This window comes from Pseudoliparis swirei, chromosome 10 (genome assembly GCF_029220125.1).
Source record: "Pseudoliparis swirei isolate HS2019 ecotype Mariana Trench chromosome 10, NWPU_hadal_v1, whole genome shotgun sequence".
NCBI classification, from domain to species: Eukaryota; Metazoa; Chordata; class Actinopteri; order Perciformes; family Liparidae; genus Pseudoliparis; species Pseudoliparis swirei.
The window spans coordinates 12,537,261-12,559,585 of record NC_079397.1 but is presented as its reverse complement, the minus strand read 5'-3'; the positions used below and the strand labels follow the sequence as shown (position 1 = coordinate 12,559,585).

General features: G+C 42.5%; 1 protein-coding gene and 1 long non-coding RNA gene across 4 annotated transcripts in view; one reads left to right on the top strand and one right to left on the bottom strand.

Annotated features, from left to right (window-relative positions):
• Nucleotides 1-22,325, bottom strand: part of ccdc146 (coiled-coil domain containing 146) — a 42,167-nt gene that overhangs the window by 4,901 nt on the left and 14,941 nt on the right. For 2 of the 3 annotated variants that reach the window (XM_056424674.1, XM_056424675.1), the window contains exons 2-17: nt 21,757-22,118; nt 20,685-20,900; nt 17,936-17,993; nt 15,941-16,023; nt 15,612-15,705; nt 15,443-15,516; nt 14,420-14,647; nt 14,232-14,321; nt 13,438-13,534; nt 11,721-11,810; nt 11,119-11,286; nt 10,372-10,460; nt 9,074-9,238; nt 8,737-8,812; nt 8,031-8,179; nt 7,662-7,890 (exon numbers count right to left, since the gene is read on the bottom strand). In XM_056424674.1, coding sequence (XP_056280649.1) covers nt 7,662-7,890; nt 8,031-8,179; nt 8,737-8,812; nt 9,074-9,238; nt 10,372-10,460; nt 11,119-11,286; nt 11,721-11,810; nt 13,438-13,534; nt 14,232-14,321; nt 14,420-14,647; nt 15,443-15,516; nt 15,612-15,705; nt 15,941-16,023; nt 17,936-17,993; nt 20,685-20,900; nt 21,757-21,839 — 1,989 coding nt within the window. In that variant the 5' untranslated portion in view covers nt 21,840-22,118. The remainder of the gene's footprint in view (nt 1-7,661; nt 7,891-8,030; nt 8,180-8,736; nt 8,813-9,073; nt 9,239-10,371; nt 10,461-11,118; nt 11,287-11,720; nt 11,811-13,437; nt 13,535-14,231; nt 14,322-14,419; nt 14,648-15,442; nt 15,517-15,611; nt 15,706-15,940; nt 16,024-17,935; nt 17,994-20,684; nt 20,901-21,756; nt 22,119-22,325) is intronic. The other variant, XM_056424672.1, reaches the window with a different exon arrangement.
• Nucleotides 1,269-3,822, top strand: LOC130200414 (uncharacterized). Its single transcript, XR_008833010.1, has 3 exons — nt 1,269-2,050; nt 2,613-2,721; nt 3,688-3,822. It is a non-coding gene; the product is annotated as an uncharacterized LOC130200414 (long non-coding RNA).

Sequence of the window (22,325 nt, the reverse complement as noted above, 5' to 3'; positions counted from 1 at the left end):
ACTTCTCTCGACTTCAAACAAATTAAAATCTATAACGCCACCGGATCCCTCCGAGGAAATATTCCGACATCCCTTTACGACAGCACGGGTAGACGAGGACTCAAGGATACACGAGCAAACACAAGAGAAGATGAGTTCAAATAGCGTTTAAAGACAAATGGCAGGTAGGAAGATAAGAGATGACATGAAGTGAAATGAGGGGACAGTGACAGCATTTTGCATTCAAGCAATTGTGAAACATCTGTAACTAGTGAGCGAGGGGAGGAGAGTGTGGAATGTAGTGCCGACACGATTTATTGATTTAAAGTAAGGATGAATGACATAAAAATGAACATTAAATATATTTTTCCTGTGGAGTTTTTGATCACTCGTGGCGCTGTGGACCAGTCTGTTCATGATTATGAATCTGGAAGAACAGTTTCCACAAGACATCGTAAAGAACTGGATGTTGTTTGTCCGTGCTTTGCACAAAAGAACCCAGATTTAAAATTCGAGCGTCGGACCCAAAGTTTTGAAAGATACCGAATATGTCAGGCTGAATTTTGGGGAAAAACGTGGTTAAAATGTAGAAGATGTAGAGACTATTTCCATTTGATGGAATGGTGCTGTATTTACAGCCCATACAGCAAGAGTATGAAACATGACAGCTCATTTAAGGATGAATTTTCATCTCTCAATCACACGTTACTAACTCTGCTTTCTCTCTGACTCTTTCCTTTTCTCATGGGTCATCTCATCGCGAGACGACATCATAAATATATCTATCTGCCTGGATCATCATCTCTGTCGTCTGAATTCCTGCTCCTGACTGCCGCCACTGTCCTGTTACTCCGCCCTACTGTTGACTACCCCACCCTCCTCTCCTCCCCTCCCCCATGCCCCCGATGGATCGGGATCGGATCGCGAATAATACTACTATACTACTAACTATTCATCACTCTGTATCATCATATTCATTTTAACTCTAAATCTGTCCCTCTGGTCACATGACATCTATTGTTCTGTCCATCCTGGAGAGGGATCCTCCTCTGTTGCTCTCCCATTGCCCAAAAATGAGATTTAATAATCTGTTCAGAGGATATATGGACACGCTGCGGCTGAATGCACCTGGTCAGTCTGTTTCATGCAGAGCCTTTGTTTCTAATATTTACTATTGAACATAGATTAAAGAGATACAGACTAATAAGGAGCCAAGTGCACACACACACACACACTGCAGATGGAAATGAACAATTATAAAAGTAGCTGCAGTATCTCAACAGGGAAGTTAAAGCCCATGCCCAGCGGCCCCATTGCAGCAAGATAAAGCCTGTCTCTATATAAAAACATATATAGTCGAGATAATCAAGGGAAGATGACAGGGACCATAAAAAGGACGTCAGCAGAAAATAGAAAGATGTAAAAAAAAAAGAAAGAAAGAGAGAGAAGACATGAGGAAACACGAATAGTAGCCTGGAGAGAAAGAGCCACGTTTAAGTGAGTAGAAGAAGAAGTGAGTGGACGGGCAGCGGAGAGTGAAGGGAGGAGTGAAGGAGACGAGGAGCAAACAAGTGTGTACGCGGGGGGCCGACCTGCCATGACCTGGCAGCTCCTCTCCACCCAGCCATGCGGCGCGTGTACGTGCGCGCTCCGGAGTTTATACTTGCGCTCATCCAATGTGAGGAATGATGTGCGAGACTTGAAAGAAGACGCTGCGGAACAAAGTGATGATTCCCCGCCCCCCCTTCATTAGAAGAGATTAATGAAGCCCCTGCAAGCAGACAGTGAGTCTGATTAAAACAGACTCCCGTGTTCAGTGCTCCCTCAATGTCATGTGACCCCCCCTCCCAATTTATTAGGATGACTGTCATGTGATTAACTGAGGTGTTTTGTTCAGGCTAAAGTTGCAGATGCTCCGAGAGGCAGACGAACGCATCCGAGAGCGGCGGAGATGAGAGCGGAGCAGATGTACTCTGAGAGAGACCCCGATAAAAGGCTGACAGAGGGGGGAAGATGAAGTGAAGACGAGCAAAGGAAAGACAGCAGGAAGTCGAGAGTGACGAAAAGGAGGGTAAGATCGAATGTGACAGTCGACAAGAAAGACGGAATCAGAGGGAGACGAGAGATGCGGGGAAACAGGAAGTGGGGCTGACCAGCAGGGACAGAGGTCATCTGCGGAGTTCACAGAGGAAGTGACTTTGACAACAGACGCTCGTTCCCGGGGCAGAGAGTCGAATGCGTGAATTAAACTAAATGTGTGTAGTAACACACGGCACACTGAATGTTTTATTCTCCACACTGTTTTTCTGTCAGGAAATATCTAATAGTGTTTTATCATTTTCCCATTCATTAAAAGAGCCAAAAAGGGCCCAAAGGGCGAAAACAACAGTGTTTGGACATTTGTGTAAATAGTGCAGAAGCCTCGGGCTCACAGTGCCGGAATTTAAATAATATTACAAAATGTTTTCTCAATTCAGATTTTTCCTCAATCAAATTACCAGTGCTAACATTATAAAAAATGATAAAAAAGAAATCTTGTGCCGAGTCAGCTAAAGCCGACCGCTCGGGAAACAATGAACAAGTCAGTGGGAAGAAAAGTTTGCCGATTTTGAGAAGTTCCGATTTATTTCCAGGCTTGAAATGCAGATGAACTTCTCAGACGACGTTGGAATCTGCAACAGCCATCTGTGTGTGCCCCGTCGTCACTTTTTAGTCTGACTGATCTGTGTTCCAACATCATTGGTAAGCACTTGGAGCTCGCTAAACACTCCGTGATGGATGGGATCCAAGCGCGCCTCTGTCACTCTCCTTCCCCTCTCTTCGATCTCTCCTTCGCCCTCCGTGTCGTGCCCTCGCTCTTAGCATTTTAACACCCGTCCTCCTCCCTCAGTGCGTTCGCGCTGATGTTTGTCTTCCTCTTCCTCCTCGTCTGCCTCTGTGTCGGCGCCTCTTTTTACCTGCCCCGCCTCTCTTGTTTTCTTCATCTGACTGTCACAAATAATTGCGGCTTTCTCAGCTCATCTCCGCGCGCGTGACAGCATCCACGCAGAATGCAATTTGCATAGGATTTGCATAATTTACGCTCAGTTTAGGGCTTTAGCATGATGGCTTTCTAAGCCGCATAATTGATAGCACACTGCATGCCTAACAGTATCATAATAACGATACATAATAACCGTATTTACGTGCAATTTTTGAAGAATTAGGCTACAAAGTTGCTCGCAATTAAAAGGGATGAAAGACAAAGGGACAGATCAGTAAAGCAGAAAGGTTAGCGGAGGAAACCCGGGGGTAAAGCATAATAAGGTTATGTAAGGTTAATTGGCAGAACATGTGAGCAGAGGAGCTTTCATAATCCCCCAAATGATAAATAAATTACAATCAGTTTGAAAATGTGCATCTTAAACTTGGCTTCGACATAACTTTTTTGACAGCAGGTCACATAATATCAGAAACACGGGTAACATTAGCGAAGAAAACTCCATCACAACCTTCGTGATGAATAAAAACGTCAAATCAATAAGAGCAAAAAACATACGGTCAGATAAGGCAACTGAGATAAACGGAAGAAATAGATACTGAAAAGTTGAGTTGAAAATGATCTTGTGGTAAAGAAGAGATTTGGATTTGGCCTGAATTCCTTGCACAGTGTTAAAGACCTCTGACAACAAAAGCCCCGACTTCCTCCTCTCTCTCCCCGGGCTGCAGGAAGAGGACCTCAGGCTCTACAGGCGCAGGAGACGTTAGGAGAAAGATACCTCTGGGCCAGACTGCATGACCTGAAATGATTGCATATGATTTGGAGCTCAACTCATGTGTCAAATAATAAAATAAAAGTTTTTACGTCTGAAAAAGCCAGTGCAACGATTCCATATAAACGTGGCGGATTTTCAACTCTCGTGACAAACATGTGGGACGCATCCCGACGGGTCTGAAGACACGGCCGAGCGCGCCGGATCCACGCGAGTCACCGATACACGTTCAAGTGTTGTAGCGTGGAGTTTCACGAAGCCGCCAGTCTAGAAACGGTATTATGAGCCCTTTCTGCATTTATCTCTCACTTACGTCTCTCGCGTGCAACGTACACACATCTATCAAGAAGACCTGGTTTACCGGTGGCATTCCCCACGGTAAAGAGTTCAAGAGAGGTCAGACAAAGATTTAAGAGAGGGGACGGACTAACAGCATCCTCACTGTGCCAGAGGGAGAGTGCAGTCTGACATCAGCCTCCGCCCATTATAAATCCTACTCCATCTGCGTGTTGGAGATGTTGACGTATCGTAAACAAGTAGCACATTCAGAATCCGACATCAACCTCTGTTTACTTGTCCGTCGATTACAATTCCTCACAGCAAATGAAAGCATCAGAGTATATTGAACTTCAATAGTGTCACAGATGGCCCGATCAATCGTTGTCAAAATTCCCCATCAAAGGGAGGGGAGGGGGGTGGGGGGGGGTCCGTCTGCAATGAGCAGATAAACTGGTCACAGATGAATACAAACACACAATATATACATGTATATATACATATATATACATGTATATACATACATATATATACAGGACTGTCTCAGAAAATTAGAATATTGTGATAAAGTTCTTTATTTTCTGTAATGCAATTAAAAAAACAAAAATGTCATGCATTCTGGATTCATTACAAATCAACTGAAATATTGCAAGCCTTTTATTCTTTTAATATTGCTGATTATGGCTTACAGTTTAAGAAAACTCTAAAATCCTATCTCATAAAATTTTAATATTTCCTCAGACCAAGTAAAAAAAAAGATTTATAACAGCTGAGTGTTTGTCAAGGCTCAGGAAACCCTTGCAGGTGTTTCGAGTTAATTAGACAATTCAAGTGATTTGTTTAATACCCTACTAGTATACTTTTTCATGATATTCTAATATTTAGAGATAGGATATTTGAGTTTTCTTAAGCTGTAAGCCATAATCAGCAATAAATCAGAATAAAAGGCTTGCAATATTTCAGTTGATTTGTAATGAATCCAGAATGCATGACATTTTTGTTTTTTTAATTGCATTACAGAAAATAAAGAACTTCATCACAATATTCTAATTTTCTGAGACAGTCCTGTATATATACATGTATATATATACATATATATATATATATATATATATATATATAATAAATTGACAGCAAGGCAGTGGCATGGAAATTGAATTCGCATATAGAATGAATTCACAAGGAGGATGAATTGATTCTCCCGCAATGAGAGATTCTCTTCCTGCACCCAGCGGAGGTAGACCGGCTGCGTGAGGATTTAGAAAATGATTTGCAAAAGGGAGATGGAGCAACGTGGAATGTGCGGATGGCTGATTGGCAGGCGGAGGCGCTGATTCGCTGATCAGGGAAGCAACTGTTGATCGTTAAAGAGACTTCCAGAAGTTGCGCAAGACGAGGAGTCTGCGGCCACGCGAGCATGTTGTCAATTTAATTGGCTACACGCACACAATATTAGTTGAGATACTCAAAACAACTGATGACAAACCTCGTGGTGGAGGTGAAGTGGGGGGGGGGGGGGATCATCAAAGCCAGTAGGATTATGCATTTCTGAGAAAAGGTGTGTGGCAATCTACTCCATAGCGCATGAGAAATCTCAGTCTGGACCACAGTGATAGAGAAGAAATAAGGAATGTTCCGTATTTTCAGCCAAATGCGAGGTCGGTTATCAGTCAGAAAAGAATGTGTGAAAAGGGGAAGGGGAGGTTGGAGGGGACTTTCGAGTGAAATAAATAACCGGTCGGACGAATGGAAAGCGTTGAGAAACTAAAGATGAGTGAAAGGATGTCACGGACGAGGCCCGTCGTCAAGCGATAAACGGCAGAAGGAGCAAACAGATGGAGGGAAGGGGAAGAGCTGCAGATGGTGAGTTCTGTTCCAACACCGCCTTCATCCAAAAGAGCACAAGACTCAGATCAGTCAGGTCCAGCAGCCAGTACAAACCAGTCCCTCTCATCCCGAACAGCAACACACCCAATGTGTGTGTGTGTGTGTGTGTGTGTGTGTGTGTCTCTCTCTCTCCTTCCAGGCGTCTGCCTCTCTTGATATTGCAAAGTTGCTCGTGTTTTTAGGTTATTTATTCACGTGTGTCTGTGAAACGTTTGCAGTGTCGGGTTGTTTGGGTTTTTCCCCTTCTGGTTTAGATCTTCATCTCCTCCCTGCATGTCTGGCCGGAGAGTTTTTATTTGTTTGTTTTTTAAACACACATTACGTAAGAGGCGCCCGGTCATGTTGAGCAAACCCCAAACAACAATGTGATGCTCGCAGTCTGAAGTAAAGTTCATCTGGAGTATGGTCAAAAGAAATACTCCTGCTAGTAATCACTGTAAGCAACGTGGAATATGAACATTGAGTCGGTTCATTATATTAAAATGGAAGCCCTCCATCACAATATATTTACAAGAGTAATATAAAAGTCTCATTACAAGGACCGGCTCAGAAAGTACTTCAAAACAGAGATCAGCTCATTAGTGGAGCTCTAAGGGATTTGTCTGCTGTCTGCGTGTCTTGTGTTGTCTTGATGAGTTCATGCATAGCTGTTCTTTCTGGAGTTCCACTCACTTGACTAGGATACACACACACACACACACACACACACAGTTGAACAAGCGTCTGCAACACCAGAGATGCATACAACTCTCCTCCACACACAACCATCTTCTCCCTAAGATCCTATGAGGACTCCCACTGACATCACATAAATGTCTGTGTGGTTTTTTACACACACACACGTAGCTGGACAATGGCCTGTACAGAATTTGCCAGAAGATTCCAGAGAAACTCTTTGCACACACACACACACACACTCTTTGATCATCTGATTACGCCGGAAGGAACTAATTGCTCCACTGCCTCCAAATAGGATTTTGAATCCCCTGAGCTCTGCCACATGGTGATGAAGTCAAGCTGTGATTGGACACCGGGGAGATCTGCGCAGATGCATGGTTATATGAGCAAATGCACTTTAGACGAGATGAAGGGGACCTGCGATAAAATATGAAGACGAGCTGCAATGTGCAACGCTCGTCCAACACAATGAAAAACCGTCACGCCTGTTCAGGACCACAGAGCAGTGTTTATGTGTGTGTGTGTGTGTACTAGGGTATGCAGGTATGTGCATATACATATGTGTGCAGCTTTTTGCATGTCTACCCGTATTTATATATATATTATTTATTTAAATTTTTTTTGTATTTTTTGTATGGTTTTTGTAGCATTGTACGTCTTTTCTTTTGCATGAGCATATCTCGAAAACCAATAAAAGATTCGATTTTTGTTTTCTTCAATTAAAATGTTTAAAAGCACCTAACAGTGTTTTCACTTCTGGAGAGAAGACAAAGGAGAGGTAGGCGTTGGGCGACTGTCACCGGCACACTGTCGCCACTGTTCGCTCGACAGAAATTATATTATGAATGATTTCTAGGGAACACGTATATTGCTCCTACTCAGCCATTTCTACACGGCATAACTTTCCTCCCCCAACTTTTTCCAAATTAGATTGCAGTTCTGAAGGTTTAGTGGATTAGTTTTATGCTCTTATCTGTATGTAACCTGCAGACTTGATTTAGTTTGGGCTGTGTGTCTGTTAATATCCGTTGATGGATGTGTGTGAATGTGTGGGTTTCATGTCGGTATACATGCATGCTTTATCCCCACCTCTATCTGCAGAGTGGTGATCTCTCCCTCCAGACGTTTCTTGAGTGGCACCTCCTTCTTCTTCAGGTCGGTCTGTCTCCTCTCCTCCTGAACCTCTAACTGTAAGTCCCTCATCTCCTTCTCCAGGGACTCCAGTGTCATGGTTCCTTTGGTGATGGCGGCCTCCTGGACATCCACCTTTTTATAGTAGTTGAATAACACCTCGTCGTGCTCTAGGAGATGGACGCCACTGGAAGCGACACACACACACACACACACACACACACACACACACACACCCATGGGACATAAACATTATTTGATATATTTAGTTTAGATCCCGTAGTTAAATTCAGGCAACATTATGGAAGTTCCAAACCATGAACATACAGAAAGTTGCGCCGCTGTACGGCCGTTTCATGGTTCCTGTTTATTTCCAGAAGGGCCTTCTCCTGGAGGCTGATTGTTTGAGTGAGTTTCATCAGCTCCAGTTGGTTGTCTTCATACTCCTGACTGACCTGACGGGGCTTCCAGGCAAACTGGAAGATGGAAACATAAATAAAGAATAGTGTGACAAGGGCACTTAGCGTGGGATGCTTTCGAATTTCATTTTGATTGGTTGAACTTGCACCGCACACATCTCAAGAAACCGTTATCACCATGGATACAGATGCCCTAACTAAAAAAAGAGACAACTTTTGTTATTCCTGAAAGAACAATCAAGAGTTATGAGGCATGTTAAAACATCAAACTTCAACAGAAGACAACATAAATGTTCACAAACTGTTGTAAACTATAAACTGTTCAAGGCTCACCGTTTAAGACGAGTATAAAAGACAGAGAGATAAATACCAGGGAAACTGGATGGGGCTTTGCCTCCTTAACATTTCTCGAAGGGCTCATTAAATCTTGTTTAAGACCAAAAAGTACAGCTTTGTCTCTTTAGCTCTGTCCAACCCCCCCCCGATAACATTTTTCTTAATAACATATCAATTAACAGAATTAAACTGCCAAATGAATGCAACTATCTTACGCCACAGTGTGTTTTGACTGGTCTCATCTGCGTGAGTGTGTGTGTGTGTGTGTGTGCATGGACCTTGGAGATGTCATTGTGCAGTTTGTCCCTTATTTTGGAGCTATTAGAGTTCTTCATTCGGGCCTTTGTGAGTGATCTGGAATGGACACACGTCAACGCACACACAAATAAAAAAGATCAGAAACAGTACACACAATAAAAAGGATGCAGACAGAGCTTCACTGATGATTACCAACAAATCCACCGGTCAAGAAAAGTTCGAATAACAAGCTGAACCATATAACCTTTACAGACACAGCATTTGTTGCATTGCTATTCGGAGTACATGTGGATTCCTCAGCCCTCGTCTCTGCATTGGTCGGTATTATTTGACTGGACTTCCTCGACACGTACACACCGGTCCTTGTTGATGACAATGCTGCGCTGGATCTCGGTTTCATTTCCCAGCACTTTCACCTGCTCCCTCAGCTCCGCGATGGACTGCGAGGCGATCTGCTTCAGGTTGACGTACTTCTCCTTCTCCTCCGTGATCATGTTGCCCAGCTTACAGTACTGCACAACTCTAAAAGGGAGAAAACACTGATTAGCAATGAGATCATTCTTCATCTGGATTTCAAGACATGGCTCCGATCCAGAGCAGGTGTTGGATCATTTGCATTTACCGAGTCAGCTGTAAAACACTTTGAGTTTATTCTCTTCGTGTAGCATCTCGATACCTACTCCAGAATTTATATAAGATGTAGAGAGTATAGCCCTTGCCAAGTTGTCAAAGGCCAACTCAACTCACTCAGGGCAGCAGTGGCTCAGTCCTTGGGGACCCGAGGGTCACCGGTTCAACCCCGTGTATGGACTGCGGACTGGCAGCTGGAGAGGTGCCAGTGTGTCTCTTGAGCAAAGCACCGAACCCCAAACAGCTCGAGCCTCGCATCGAGAAACTTTAAATCTGTCATAATGTGACTCGCTGATCATTCGTGATGAAGAGAAATGGGACTTTTGTGTATATTCATCATACTTTAGATGAGATGGTATGACGCTAAGTGATATTAAGATGGCGCCAGGATGATTATTATTAAGTCACATTGTTGTCCACATTGACTAACTTTTATTTTTAAGCACGCCGAGACCTGAAGCCCATAAAAACAGAAAAGCAGCAATATCTGTGCAACATGTAACACAACATTGTAACGTAACACAATATTTTATTATCTTCCTGCCTTGTTTTTGCTCGACTAGTTTGAAGGGCGGATCCATATCAGACTGAGAGTCGGCTGTTGTTCTGGGTGGTGCGTAAATGCCTCAGACTGTTTCTGAACACTGAAGGATGACTAATAAGTAGTTAGGTCTTTCTACCATGACAACATGTGCAGATGTTTGAATTAATTGTGATCCCAGCTGTTGCACAGATCAGAGGAGCCAAACAAATAACCAGGGATTACATTTTCAGTCCCATCAATATACTCTAGGAATTGAATTGGTAAACACCATGTAGACATTGTGCAGGTGCTAGTTGGCCCTGGATGCAGGAACACGCTTCATCAAATGAGACACAGACAGGCACCACTGAGACACACACACACACACACACACACACACTTTCTAGTTGTTCAGACACTTTCTGGGGTCATTCTGAGTTGCAATCGTCTTGTAGCTCTGTGTGTCGGACATGGAAACGAGAAGAGAAAACAACAGTGACACCTGCGCTGCAGCATCGTGTTCAGCTTGCCGTGGTCCATGATGATGAGGTCCTTTTCTCGCAGCTCCTGCTGGATGTGCTGGTTCAGCTGCTGTGGATAGAGTTACACAGGTAAAACCACAGTATCATCACTTCTGTGTGGGCGTGTTTACGAGTCTGTGCGTGTGTGTGTGTGTGTGTGTGTTGTGCTCACAAACTTCAACCTTCAAATCAGATTTGTGAGTGTACATTTCTCAGTATAGATCTCATTTTCCCGACACTTTGAAGACATAAACAAAAGCAGCGGGCCGAGCTGTCCTGGTTAAATTGTACCAGGCATACTGTTTTAGAAAAGTAGCTCGTTTTGAATTCAGTAGATGGGAAAAATAGCGCAGCAAGAGTTATTTCCGACAGAAAATGTCCCCCAGTTAGACTCTTCAATTTCGCAGAACTAAAATTGCCTAGTCCCTCTCTCTCTTTTCAAATCATGTTGAAATGATCACATCATAGTGACAGTAATATTGTAAGGAAAGTAGAGACATATTCACTCTTTAAAATTGTGTTTTTGTCATTTTTCGATCACATTCTTTCATAATATATGAACCTGCTTTTAGTTTCCCTTTGATGTGTTGAGGTGAAATACATATGCTGGTGTCTGCGAAGGTTATTTAAGGGCACTAATAATGAAATGAAAACCTGATTGAAATTAAATAGTGTGTGTGTGTTTGTTTGTGTGTGTGTGTGCGCGTGTGTTTGTGTTTGTATTGCACCTCAGCTCGAACCAGTTCCCGGTGCTTCTGGCCCCTCTCTTCCACTTTGATCTGGGTCAGACATCTGAGGTTATGGAGTTCTTGTCGGAGGCAGTTTGACTCCCTCAGCAGCCCTTGAATCATACCGTACTGCTGCATCTTCTGGCTCTCCTCCTCAGCATCTGATAGCTGGGTGAGAACACATTTAACATTGTTTTCCGTGGAAAAATCCATCAATTTGAGTGCAATGGAAGGGTTTCTGACAGCAGAATTGGACCGCAGAGTGGATTAAAAGTCCTTTACTACAAGGAAGAATCAGAAACAGTTTTGATGGATATTGAACTTCTCTGTGTAAAGTTCATACCTTTCCCCAAATGGATCGTTAAAGTTTTTGCCTAACTACGTGACAGGACAAGATAGAAATGCTATGGGAAAAATATGTTTTGCCTTTAAACTCTTAAGATGTATATATACACATAACTGAGTAGAAACAACACTTTGCTATCAGTTTCATTGCAGGCTCGACAAAGATATTTTGGTTATGAGGGCTACTGCAGTAAATTGCATTACATTTTACAGCCGCTGATGATAATGTGTCCTCCCACGCATGCTCGCTGACCCACCTGCTTTTCAAAGCTGACTCTGAGAGCATCCACATCTTTCTGGAGCTCCATCCTCTGATGAATACCGGCATCTTTGGAAACAGCATCGAGCTAGAAATTCAAATCAGTATCAAAAGTCTGTTCAAATAATAGTGTGTGTGCGAGCAGAGCGGACATGTTGTAAATGTCAGACCGTGAATCTGAGTAAAAAGATACACACATGTGTTATCATTCACTTCCCTGGTTGTACATGAGTCCATCAGACTTTGCATACTGAGGAAGAAAAGACCACGGTCCAGTGCGAAATTACAAAACTCAAAATCAAATTCAGTCAGTGCATATTTTATCCCACATTAAACATTGATTGTAAAATAATTAATACCATATATCAGAGGCTGTCTGAGGTCTTTTTGATAGCCGTTGAATGCAATGACACTTGACGAATTAAAAATGAATGTCTCCAGGCGTTGGGATTGCCCCTCTGTGCAGGGTTGCCAGGACTCCTGTTGAGTGTTAAGAGCTACACTACTTCATATTTAAAAGGAGTTCGTCCCTCGGAGAGGAAGAAGCCGACTGAATTAGTAAGTTCAAAGCCGGGGCAGGCAGTGTATTTCTGCCGTCATTGGGGAAAGAATTCCACAATGACCTTTCAGAATATTGTAATTCAAGTGGTCGGAGAAAACAGGAGATTTCAGGGGCTCCTCTTTGCTCTGTGTTCAGGTGCTGGGGAATCTAGTCCTGGACAGGAGATGTGGCTCATGCACATCTCTTTGATGGAAGCCAAATTCAACAGCAGAACATCCTGCAGGCAACATTGCCATTCCAGCATTGGCAACTGACTTCTGTATATTTCAAAGCAACTTACTTATCAAAAAGAGAGACATTATCTTTTTAACGATGGAGACAAAATGTTGCTCAAAGCTTAGCCGCCCCCGTGTGCTAGCCTCACGGCTACATTAGTTCAGGCAGTGACTCAGGGCAAGCATCATTTCTCTCCATCTCTAATAGTAAACTATTAGCCTTCTGCAGGAGGTCTTTTCTCTCCATCTCTAAAATGCTTCGCTGATATCACAGCATGTCATGCCAGAGGGTTATTTATCATAATTGTATAACCATATCAGATATCATGCGTTGTAAACTCTAGATTACAACCTTGTGGAAATATCAAAGCCACCAGTCACATTCTATTTGAGAAAGATTTGTCAAATGTATTGGTCAAACGCCGTCGAATCCAAATCAAATGAAGAGTCATTATTGGCAGGTTTGAAGTACATTAATGCATTGTTGTAAAACTGCTTTGTTTTCAATGTCTCCTCAATGCATTCCCTGAAGTGTCGTTGGGATTTCCTTTCATATTGTTATGTACCCGTGATATTTGCTGACGCATTTCCCATGACTCTCCCTCTCCTCCTCTTCTCTCTTATTTCTCCTTCAAAACTGTGCGCATCAGTAAAATTACAGGACGTTGAAGAAAAAAAAGAAAAGATGCTTCTGGTGTAATGGAGATTTAATGTGCTGATTACTGGCACCGTGACATCTACACTACAATGTTTCCCACACCTGCGTTTCTGCCAAAACCCGTAAAAACATAATGCCTCGAACCAGGAAGAGTGTGTTTTAACATTGTGAGGTTAACTGTTTAACTAAAATGCCAGATTACTCATGAATACTCCAATTGCTTCAAATCTGAGCAGATTATTTCCTCAATAACAATTGAAAGTAACAATGTGCAGGTCACCTGTGCCTGTAAGTCCTTGGAGACCGACTGCGTGTGCTCCAGCTGCTCGCTGGCCATGGTCAACGCCTGCTCCGTCCTCTTGAGGGCTTGAAATTGCCTGATGAGACACACAGGCACATTTGAAATATTTATCATTTCCATAAGGCTTTGACTGAAAAAAGTGAAAATTTGGCTCATTATGTTCATATTAATATGCAGAGAAAAGGTCCGTGAAGAGTACAGCCCCACTGGAAACTAAAAGCACAAGCTCTCCGCCTGAATGTCCAAAACATATGAACGAACACACATATTTACTGTTTATTTTAGGTTTACCGGCGTAGGTGTTATTCATGTTATGCATTGAAAATGCGGAAGGTAATGTTTTGATCGCCGTGTATTTGTATGCGTGCGTGCGTGTTATTCGCATAACTCAAAAAGTATTAAACCGAATCGCATGAAATTTGGTGGGATGATTGGTTATTATCCGGGGACCATTTGCTTAGATTTTGGGATCGATCGGGTCAAAGGTCAAGGTCATGAAAAAGTTCAAAATCTTCTTGAATCGCATGAAATTTGGTGGGATGATTGGTTATTATCCCGGGACCATTTGATTCGATTTTGGGATCGATCGGGTCAAAGGTCAAGGTCATGAAAAGGTAAAAATCTTCTTTTTACCATATCCAATTGGCATGCAACTAATGCCAAAATGTTCATAATTCAATGCCCAATCTTGTGATATGCGACGGTATGCGCTCTACCGAGTGCCCGTTCTAGTTCACGTGTGCGATGGAGCTCAGCTCGACATCGGTCCGTACCTATTCGTCTCCTTGAGCCGCACGGAGTGGCTCTCGTACAGGTGCTTCCTGTCGCACATGACGCTCTGCAACTTCATCTCCAGGATTCCTCTGGCGGTGGAAACACAACGATGTGCGTGAAGAGACACAGCGGAAGCCTCTCTTGCAACACTAAAGCTCCGTGGCTGCACGGTGTGAGGCGTTTGTACCTGTTGCCCACGAGTTCAGCCTCATCCTCTCTGCTGACTTCCTGCTCTTTCAACAGCTGTCGGCATTCCTTCTGACTGGCATCTATTTGGGCCCTGAGACCCTCCAGCTCCCCATTCAGCTCCTTCTTCTTCGACCTCAGAGATCGGTTTCGCTCGTCCACCTCCTTCACGTGCTGCTCCGCTTGTGTTACCTCTGTATTTAGTGCTTCCATCTTCTTCCTGGCAGATCTAGTGTGTTTAGGAGGGCAAGTGTAAGACCAAGAGAAGTTTATTACTCTTCGCTTGCATATCTTATCAATTATTTAATATGCACCCCCAAGTACCCTTCAGCTTTGTGAATTTCAAATTACAAGTCCCAGCTCAAACAGGGAGTTCCAACGCATCACTTGCAAGCCAAATATTAATTTGAAATTAGCATAAAAGAGACTGCAGTGTGCCAGAGGAATCCTTCTCTGGTGATGAAGGGGATTTTGAATGCGCCTGCACTTGAATGAAAAAAAAATAATGATGTCCGATGCTTGTCGGACAAAAATACAAAAATGATTAGAGGGATTGACACTTTTAAATTGTCAAGAAGAATTCGACTAAAATAGTTTTATTTTTTCCAGTTCCTCATGGACTGAAACAAACCTTTTAGCGGAGTTGCAAAGCATCAAAAAGAGTGGCTGTAAAGATATGTTAGAGAGGGGAAACAGAAACAGGACAAACCAGGGAACGTGATGCATCCTGCAGGAAAGTAAATGATATTCAGCTTCAGTTTGTTTCATCTGTTACATTTCTGAAGTTTACACTGGGCAAACACAATTGCCCTCTCCAAGTGGAACATTACAGCTCTTTTGTGTACAGGAGATGAAGGGAAGGAGCTAGATTATAGAAGGATTTGAGTCAACTGACAGGAAGTGACTTACTTTTTTAATTATGACTGCTGTCTCTTCTTCCCAGTGTTGTCTCACTGAAGCACCCTCACTGGCTCATTTGTATTCCTAAACGTATCAAGAATATTAAGGGGCGACATGTACTTACTCCTTCTTAGAGCGTTTCCTTTCCATCTCCTTAAAAATCTGGTTGGGGATGCTGATCAGCCGGGCTTTCTCAGCCTTGTTAGAGACAAACACATTAATGGTATGTTGTAAACTGTGTCCACTAACAAACACACACACACACACACGCACACAGAGTATTAAACACAGACCTCTTTGAGCTCGATGCTCTGCGTCTCGTCTTCCAGCTCTTTCTGCTCTTTCAATATCTCCATTTCATGGGTTTCCACATCTTCTGTCAGACTTCTGTGCGTGGAGTGAGGGACAGATACACACAGAAAGGAACCCGAGTTATCTGAATAATCGTGATTGACACCCACTAAAACATTCAGCTGCACTGCTTCTTGTTATTGAAATGGACAACATGAAAACGCTGAATGAAACTTAAAAGACGGACGCGCAAAAAGACGATGTTGTGAAGAGCGCCACGAACGATGTTAGTGACTATGTACAAATCTGCAGGGCAACGTGAGAAAAATACCTGACTTCCTGTTGTCTCTGGTAAACATCTTTCTTCAGATCCTCATATTTGTCCTGCAGGGTCTTTGTTCTGCTCTCCAGCTCCTGGAGGACCCAGCAGCAAGATGGACATTAGATCACATATCAATAATATCAGGTCTATGATGAGAGTTTAATTGAGCGCAGGCTACAGGCTTGTACATAACATAGATTGCACATAACATAGTCCATTCCAACAGCTTTTGCTCTGAACATGGATTTGTGCTTTCATGTGACGAAAGATATCGCCAAGTCCTTCTGATGTTTCAGCTGTAAATCTCCTTTTCAGTGCTGTGAATAGTTCTAGTTTGATGTCCAAAAGCATGAACGTAAACAACTAACCAGCTGCTTTTTATTCAACTAAATGAATTGAATGCACTTTAAAGCTAGTTTCTAGTTTTTTTCTGCAGTATTCATCTAAATACAGCAAAACAAATAGAAATATATGTGAGGAATCTGTAATGAAACGCATAGCTTATTAATAATGCTTGACACGTTCCTATTTGTCATAGAATTAATATCACACTTAATGTAATCGCCCCAATATAGCGTATTGTTTTAACAACACGAGAATAAATTGCCCAAACGGTGCTAGTAAAGGCAGCAGCTTCTGCTATTAAAATAAACTGAGGAAATCTTTGCATTTACACACTTGGGATTTACATTTTGGGATTTGCTCGTGAGGCCTGGTGCTGTGCGTGTCCACCGTGGTAATGCATTGCTTTTGCTCGCAGAATTCTGCCACTCAATAATTCATTTTGAGCAGTCAAAATGCTGCAACTGGTTTACTGCAATACCGGCTCCCCGGAGAGTAAAAAAAAAAATCTATTTTTCGAAGCTTTAAAATGCAACTCTTACTGCAACCCTCACACAAGGACACACGGGTATGTCTGTCTTCTTTCTTTCTGTTCTGTCCCTTAAAGGTTGCTCAAGGGCATTGTAGTTTTTAATAACAATGGGAAAGATACCATCCAGATGCAGGAAGGCAGACTTGTAGTATATTTCAAAAAGTTGTGTTTTTTTGTTTTCAGTAATTAAACAGTAGTTCCATAACAGAACCCCCAAAAGTATTACAAATCCCAAAGTTAATTAAAGCTGAGGAATTGATTCAACAAGCCAAGGGCGTAGGTTGTGTTTCCACAATTGTGGGGACACAAGTATCACAAATAGTCAGCGGGAGGTCTGGGGGAAGAAAAATCTCAGCATCATGATTTTGCACCTTCTTTTGCCGTAAGCGGCAGAGGGAACACGATTTTGATGATTATATAATTGTAATGTAATGCTCCTCGAGACTCAGAGCCTCATGTTAGGATTCTAAAGACGTTAAGTGGCAGTGAATAAACAGCGACGGTCGCTTTTCTTGCTCAAAGTGCACTGCATTGTGGGAGACTTCTGATACAAGTCATACAGTATTAATAAACTTGACAGCATAATACAGAGTATATGCATCAAGAAGATACTGGGGTTCTAGTATGATATGTAAATTACTCTTTTGTTTATGTGTTGCTTTTAATACAATATGCAGATAATCATGTATATTATAAGACAGTGTTAGGTTTCTGACATGTATATACTGTATCTCTTTGTGTTGGATTGGAGCAACACAAAGATATATATACAGGAAGAGTCCAGACACTAGCCTATTTTTGGGATCTGACATCTGAATATTGTTATGCGTTTTGCTGCATCAGTCGCATTTGTGGATGATTACCAGCAAAAACTAAATTAAAAACCTCTCTTCAGCCATAACAAGCATTAAAGCTCTTAGAAACTTCTATACTGTCATTTTGTCTGATTGGGAGATTGTACAATTAAAAATGTCAGCTTCAAATGGCCTCAAAACAGTCGAATGGCAGGTCCTCCCATCGAGGCACTGAGCCTGGACGGAGGCTGGAAGTAAAACTCATATCTATTCTCTCTGCAGACCGTTGTTGCCGTAGTAATAAACTACACCTGGATGGTGCAATGATGTACTTACTGCAGGTTTCGGCTGAATCTCATTCTCCTTCTCCAGATACTGCTTCTCTTCCCAGAGCCTGCAGAGGGGTGAGGTGGGGTTAGGGGGAGAGGACATAAATTAGAAACAAATGACATGTTTCAGTTCCTGTTTAAACAGAAAAAGGGATGCAATGAGAGAAACGGGTATTAACATTTTTTCTATAAATACACCGGTGTGCAGTTCCCAGTTAACTAAATGTCAAGCTACATTCCTCTTAATTGAAAGAGAAAACTAAAGATGAAGCAGTGGCTGTCAAAACTTTTACGTAAGCTGCAATGAAACATTTTAACCATTAGTGAGTGAATAACGTGTACGTGCCATTCCTTGGACACACATAATGTATAACAGAGTCAGTATATTCACAAGCTTTCTCATACATGAACACAAAAAATCTTAAATAAAGTACCCTGCATAGTATAAATGTTCATATAAAAACACAATTACTGTGAATCTTTCATCACAGTTGATTCAAGTTTAAATGAAATAATCATTGTTATTGTGAAACATCTTACAGCAGCCCATAGTGCACCGCTACATGTTTCACACAGTAAATGATATCAATCTTCCTGACAACTTGATGTATTGGATATGAACTCATCGAGAGAGAGAGAAAGCTGCATGAATGCTGAAATATGTGCCTGGAAAAAAAAAGGTGGTGAATTCCTGTGCGTCTGTTTGGCTAAAGATAAAGGAAGCAAGGATTTAAAAAAAGGCATATTTACATGTTGAGCATCTGCTCGTCATATGCAGACCGCTGGCCATTTGGACAAGACAGGGGGAAAGAAAGAAAGAAAGAAAGAAAAAAAGTCAGGAAGGAAGTTGAAGTGGAGGGAATGAAAGACGGGGCAAAAAGAGAAGAAGACGAAGCAGACGAGGAAGAGGACAAGAGAGCTCACCGCCAGACGCCGCCGCAAATAATATGCACGCTCAGTGTCTAATCATGTCTTTTAAAGCATCCTCTGAGAATGCTCTGGAAGTGGTTTTCATTTAATATTTCAATTACCACTGTGCCTTCAACTCTGTGCCTCAGTGTGTGTGCTCTGCACCGAACGTCGCCGTATCCCACGGATCATATCTTTGCAATACAGTGGTTGAGAATATGAGCCGTGAGCGCTTTATTTAATGCCATCCAGGTTCAAATGCAATGCAGGCGAGATAAAGAAGGATTAGGATTAGAGTTTCACTCACTTATCTATCTCTCTCCCTCTGACATTCCAGGACACATCTGTGAGCCAAATCACTTACTGACACTTCGACTATTTTCCGATCTCACGCGTCAGTCCCTGTATCCCCGGTGCTTAGACTTTAATGCAAATGTCACAAAGCTTACAATGCCACACAAACTGATACTTGAAGGGATTTTATTGCCAATCCTTCAACTGACATTTCAACTGCTTACGTAGTGTACAGTTCGACTACTTTCAATTCATACATTAAAAAACAAGCTATAACTTGCCTGCAGGGCAGAGTGACTCGCCTACTGCCTATTACCCGGAATTTCCGTTGCCTTCATAATTTTTATTTCAACTGAAATGTTATTCCAAGAAGAAAAGTTTCCTCTGTGACGAGGGGTCACATGTAGACATGTTTTTTTAATGTTTTCAGGGATCAAAATATCAAATGTTTGGGAGCCACTCGTGCGTGTTACCGTGTTGCTTAGCAATGTCCCAGTGACTTCCCGTTGGCCCTCGAAAAGTAGAGTTTGTGTACAGATAAGTGGGAGATCCTCGAGTGAGCGTGTTATTTTCCATTTCTGTGGGTGTGTTTGACCCTTCGGAGCCACGAGAGTGGTGTTGAGTGAGAAGGGGTGGGGGGGGGGGGGGGGGGGGAAGAGAAACCTGCGGCAGAAAAAGAGGAAGATCGGTTGCGATGAGAAAAGAGACCCGTGGGAGACGAGGGAGCGGATTAGAGGAGAGAAACAGAAACAGACTCCGGCACTGACGTCAAAGAGCGAATCAGTGCGGAGAACAAAAGGCAAGTAAACCAGTTACATGCACAGCAAACATAAACAAATCCACTTTAACCTCCAATTTGTGTCGTTCACTGTGTACATCACTTTTTCCCCCGTGACGTGAATCTTTAAAACATTTAACAGAAACAACATTGAAGGGAACGGCAATAAGAGGGAGTCCCCCACAGCGACAGAACTTTTTCTTCTTAGAACAATGAAAGCTTTCAGTGGCACAGAAGATATACTCCAGGTTTAGCAAAACACACACGGACATGCACACGCACACGCACACGCACGCACACACACACACACACACACACACACATCCACACTACCTTTATTATTCGTGTGTCTTGTACTCTTTCACCTTCACTTCCCTCTAAAGTCCAGGACAACTTGTGAAGATGTTGCTTCATGTACCTCACCTCAGTGTTTGGTCTCTAGTTACTTACTGTGCGTGTCTGCGGGTGTGTGTGTGTGTGTGTGTGTTTCCATGCATGTATGCGGTGTGTCCTACCATACCGTTTCGCTTCTGCGTTTTATCTCTCCTCTCCTCTGTCTCTTGGGTTTCTAGTCAGTGGTGTGAATCATCTGTGAGCGTGTGTGTGTGTGTGTGTGTGTGTGTGTGGGTGTGAGACCAAGTTGCAGACAAATTTGCGGAGTTTGTAAGATGCGTTTGTCATTAAGTTCAATATCTGACTAAACATTGAACATACGGCATGAGTGATTGCAATAATAACGTGCATATACTGTATTTATAATACACACACAGCTCACCGTTTCAGTTGGTGCCGTGTCTTGTCCTCTCTGTCCTCAGAAGCTTTCAGTTCATTGTACGCCTGGAGGAGTTGTTGCCTCAGTTCATTGACCTCACTTTCAGGCTCCACAGAGGAGCCCTCGTCCTCTGCTCTCTCCACCTCAGCCTGCAGCCTCTCCAGCTCAGCACGGAACCTCTTTGCCTCTCCCAAAAGGTGGATCTCAGACTCCTGAGTGCTACGGGATGAAACAAGGATCGTAGTGGTATCCAGAAACTTTCTCCCGACTTCATTCTGACTAAAATGTCCTTATTAAAATAGTAGACTGACGATTTGATGTCATTATTTCTACACGAGAACACGACAGTACCCCTCTGCTTTTCAAGAACCACTTGTTAGATCTCAGTCTCCAGGAACAAACCAGTAACTATAAATTAAATCCATATTAACCTTAGTTAAATGGCATTCAACAACAAATAATCTAATCATCTTTAATCAGATTATTCACAAAAAGATGTGGTATAATATGCACGTAAAGATATAGAAGCCGCTGACTTCCTCGATATACATCGTAGTCCAGAGTCAATTAAATGTACTGTGCAGATTCACATTGTTACCTCTTATTACACAGAAATTACACAAAGATGTAAGAAATTGGGGTCTCAAAAGTTAATTGGACTCTATTATGTCCCTCGGTGGCAATTTTGAGAATCAGTGTTCCATTAAGGATTTGATGAAGCTCAAAAAGAAGTATGTTTTTGATTGACTCTCAGCCTATTACATTCAGTTGCGGTGCTTGATACTGCTTCAGTTGGCTCATATTAGAAATTTGGCACAAGTAAGTGAGTGAGAAGTGACCCCAATCAAAATGTCTCTTCGAAAGCCAGTGGCTTGTCACAGATGCCACTTCCACACTTTTCCTTAAGATTATGAGTCACAACTAGATCTGATAATGAAGTCATCTTCAAGGAAACTTCATTCGGTTGGCCTTCGACGATTTCCACTTCTCCACTTTTCTGTATCCTCGGCATCTTTGCGGACGCCGGCAAAATATGACATACACAAATATGATCTGTTTTAACATAGAAACATACCTCTCCAGAGTGTCACGGAGGAGCCTGAAGCTGGATTTCAGTTTGGATACTTTGGTCAGGCTCATTTTGCCCGATGACGACATCTAAGGAGTACGAAAACAGAAATATTACAATTTAATTGACATTAAAAAACTTCGGAAAAGGAGAATTTGCAGGTAGTGTGATTGATGGTGTTTAGATTCATGGCTGTTTCTTTATAGACTCCCCCGTGTCGAGCATCCACGTCGGAACAGTCCGCCTATCGCCAGAGATTACAGCACTCCTCAACAGTTTGGCTTCATTCGGCTAAGTTGGCCACACATCTGCCTGCCGGCTCAGGTTGCACTATCCATCTCAAAGGCTTTGATCTCACCCAGAGCCGCCTGTATAAAAGCGAAAATATTAATAGCATATATCACATTCTATGGGCATCTCTCATTGTTTCGGCACATAATATCCAATAGGACGATATTGTTTTGAACCAGATACAATTCTGACCAGCAAGCACTTCTGTAATATTGTTTCGTGACAAAATTAAGTTCCAGAAGTTGAAAACCAAATCTATTGACTCGAAAAAGAGTTTGAAACGT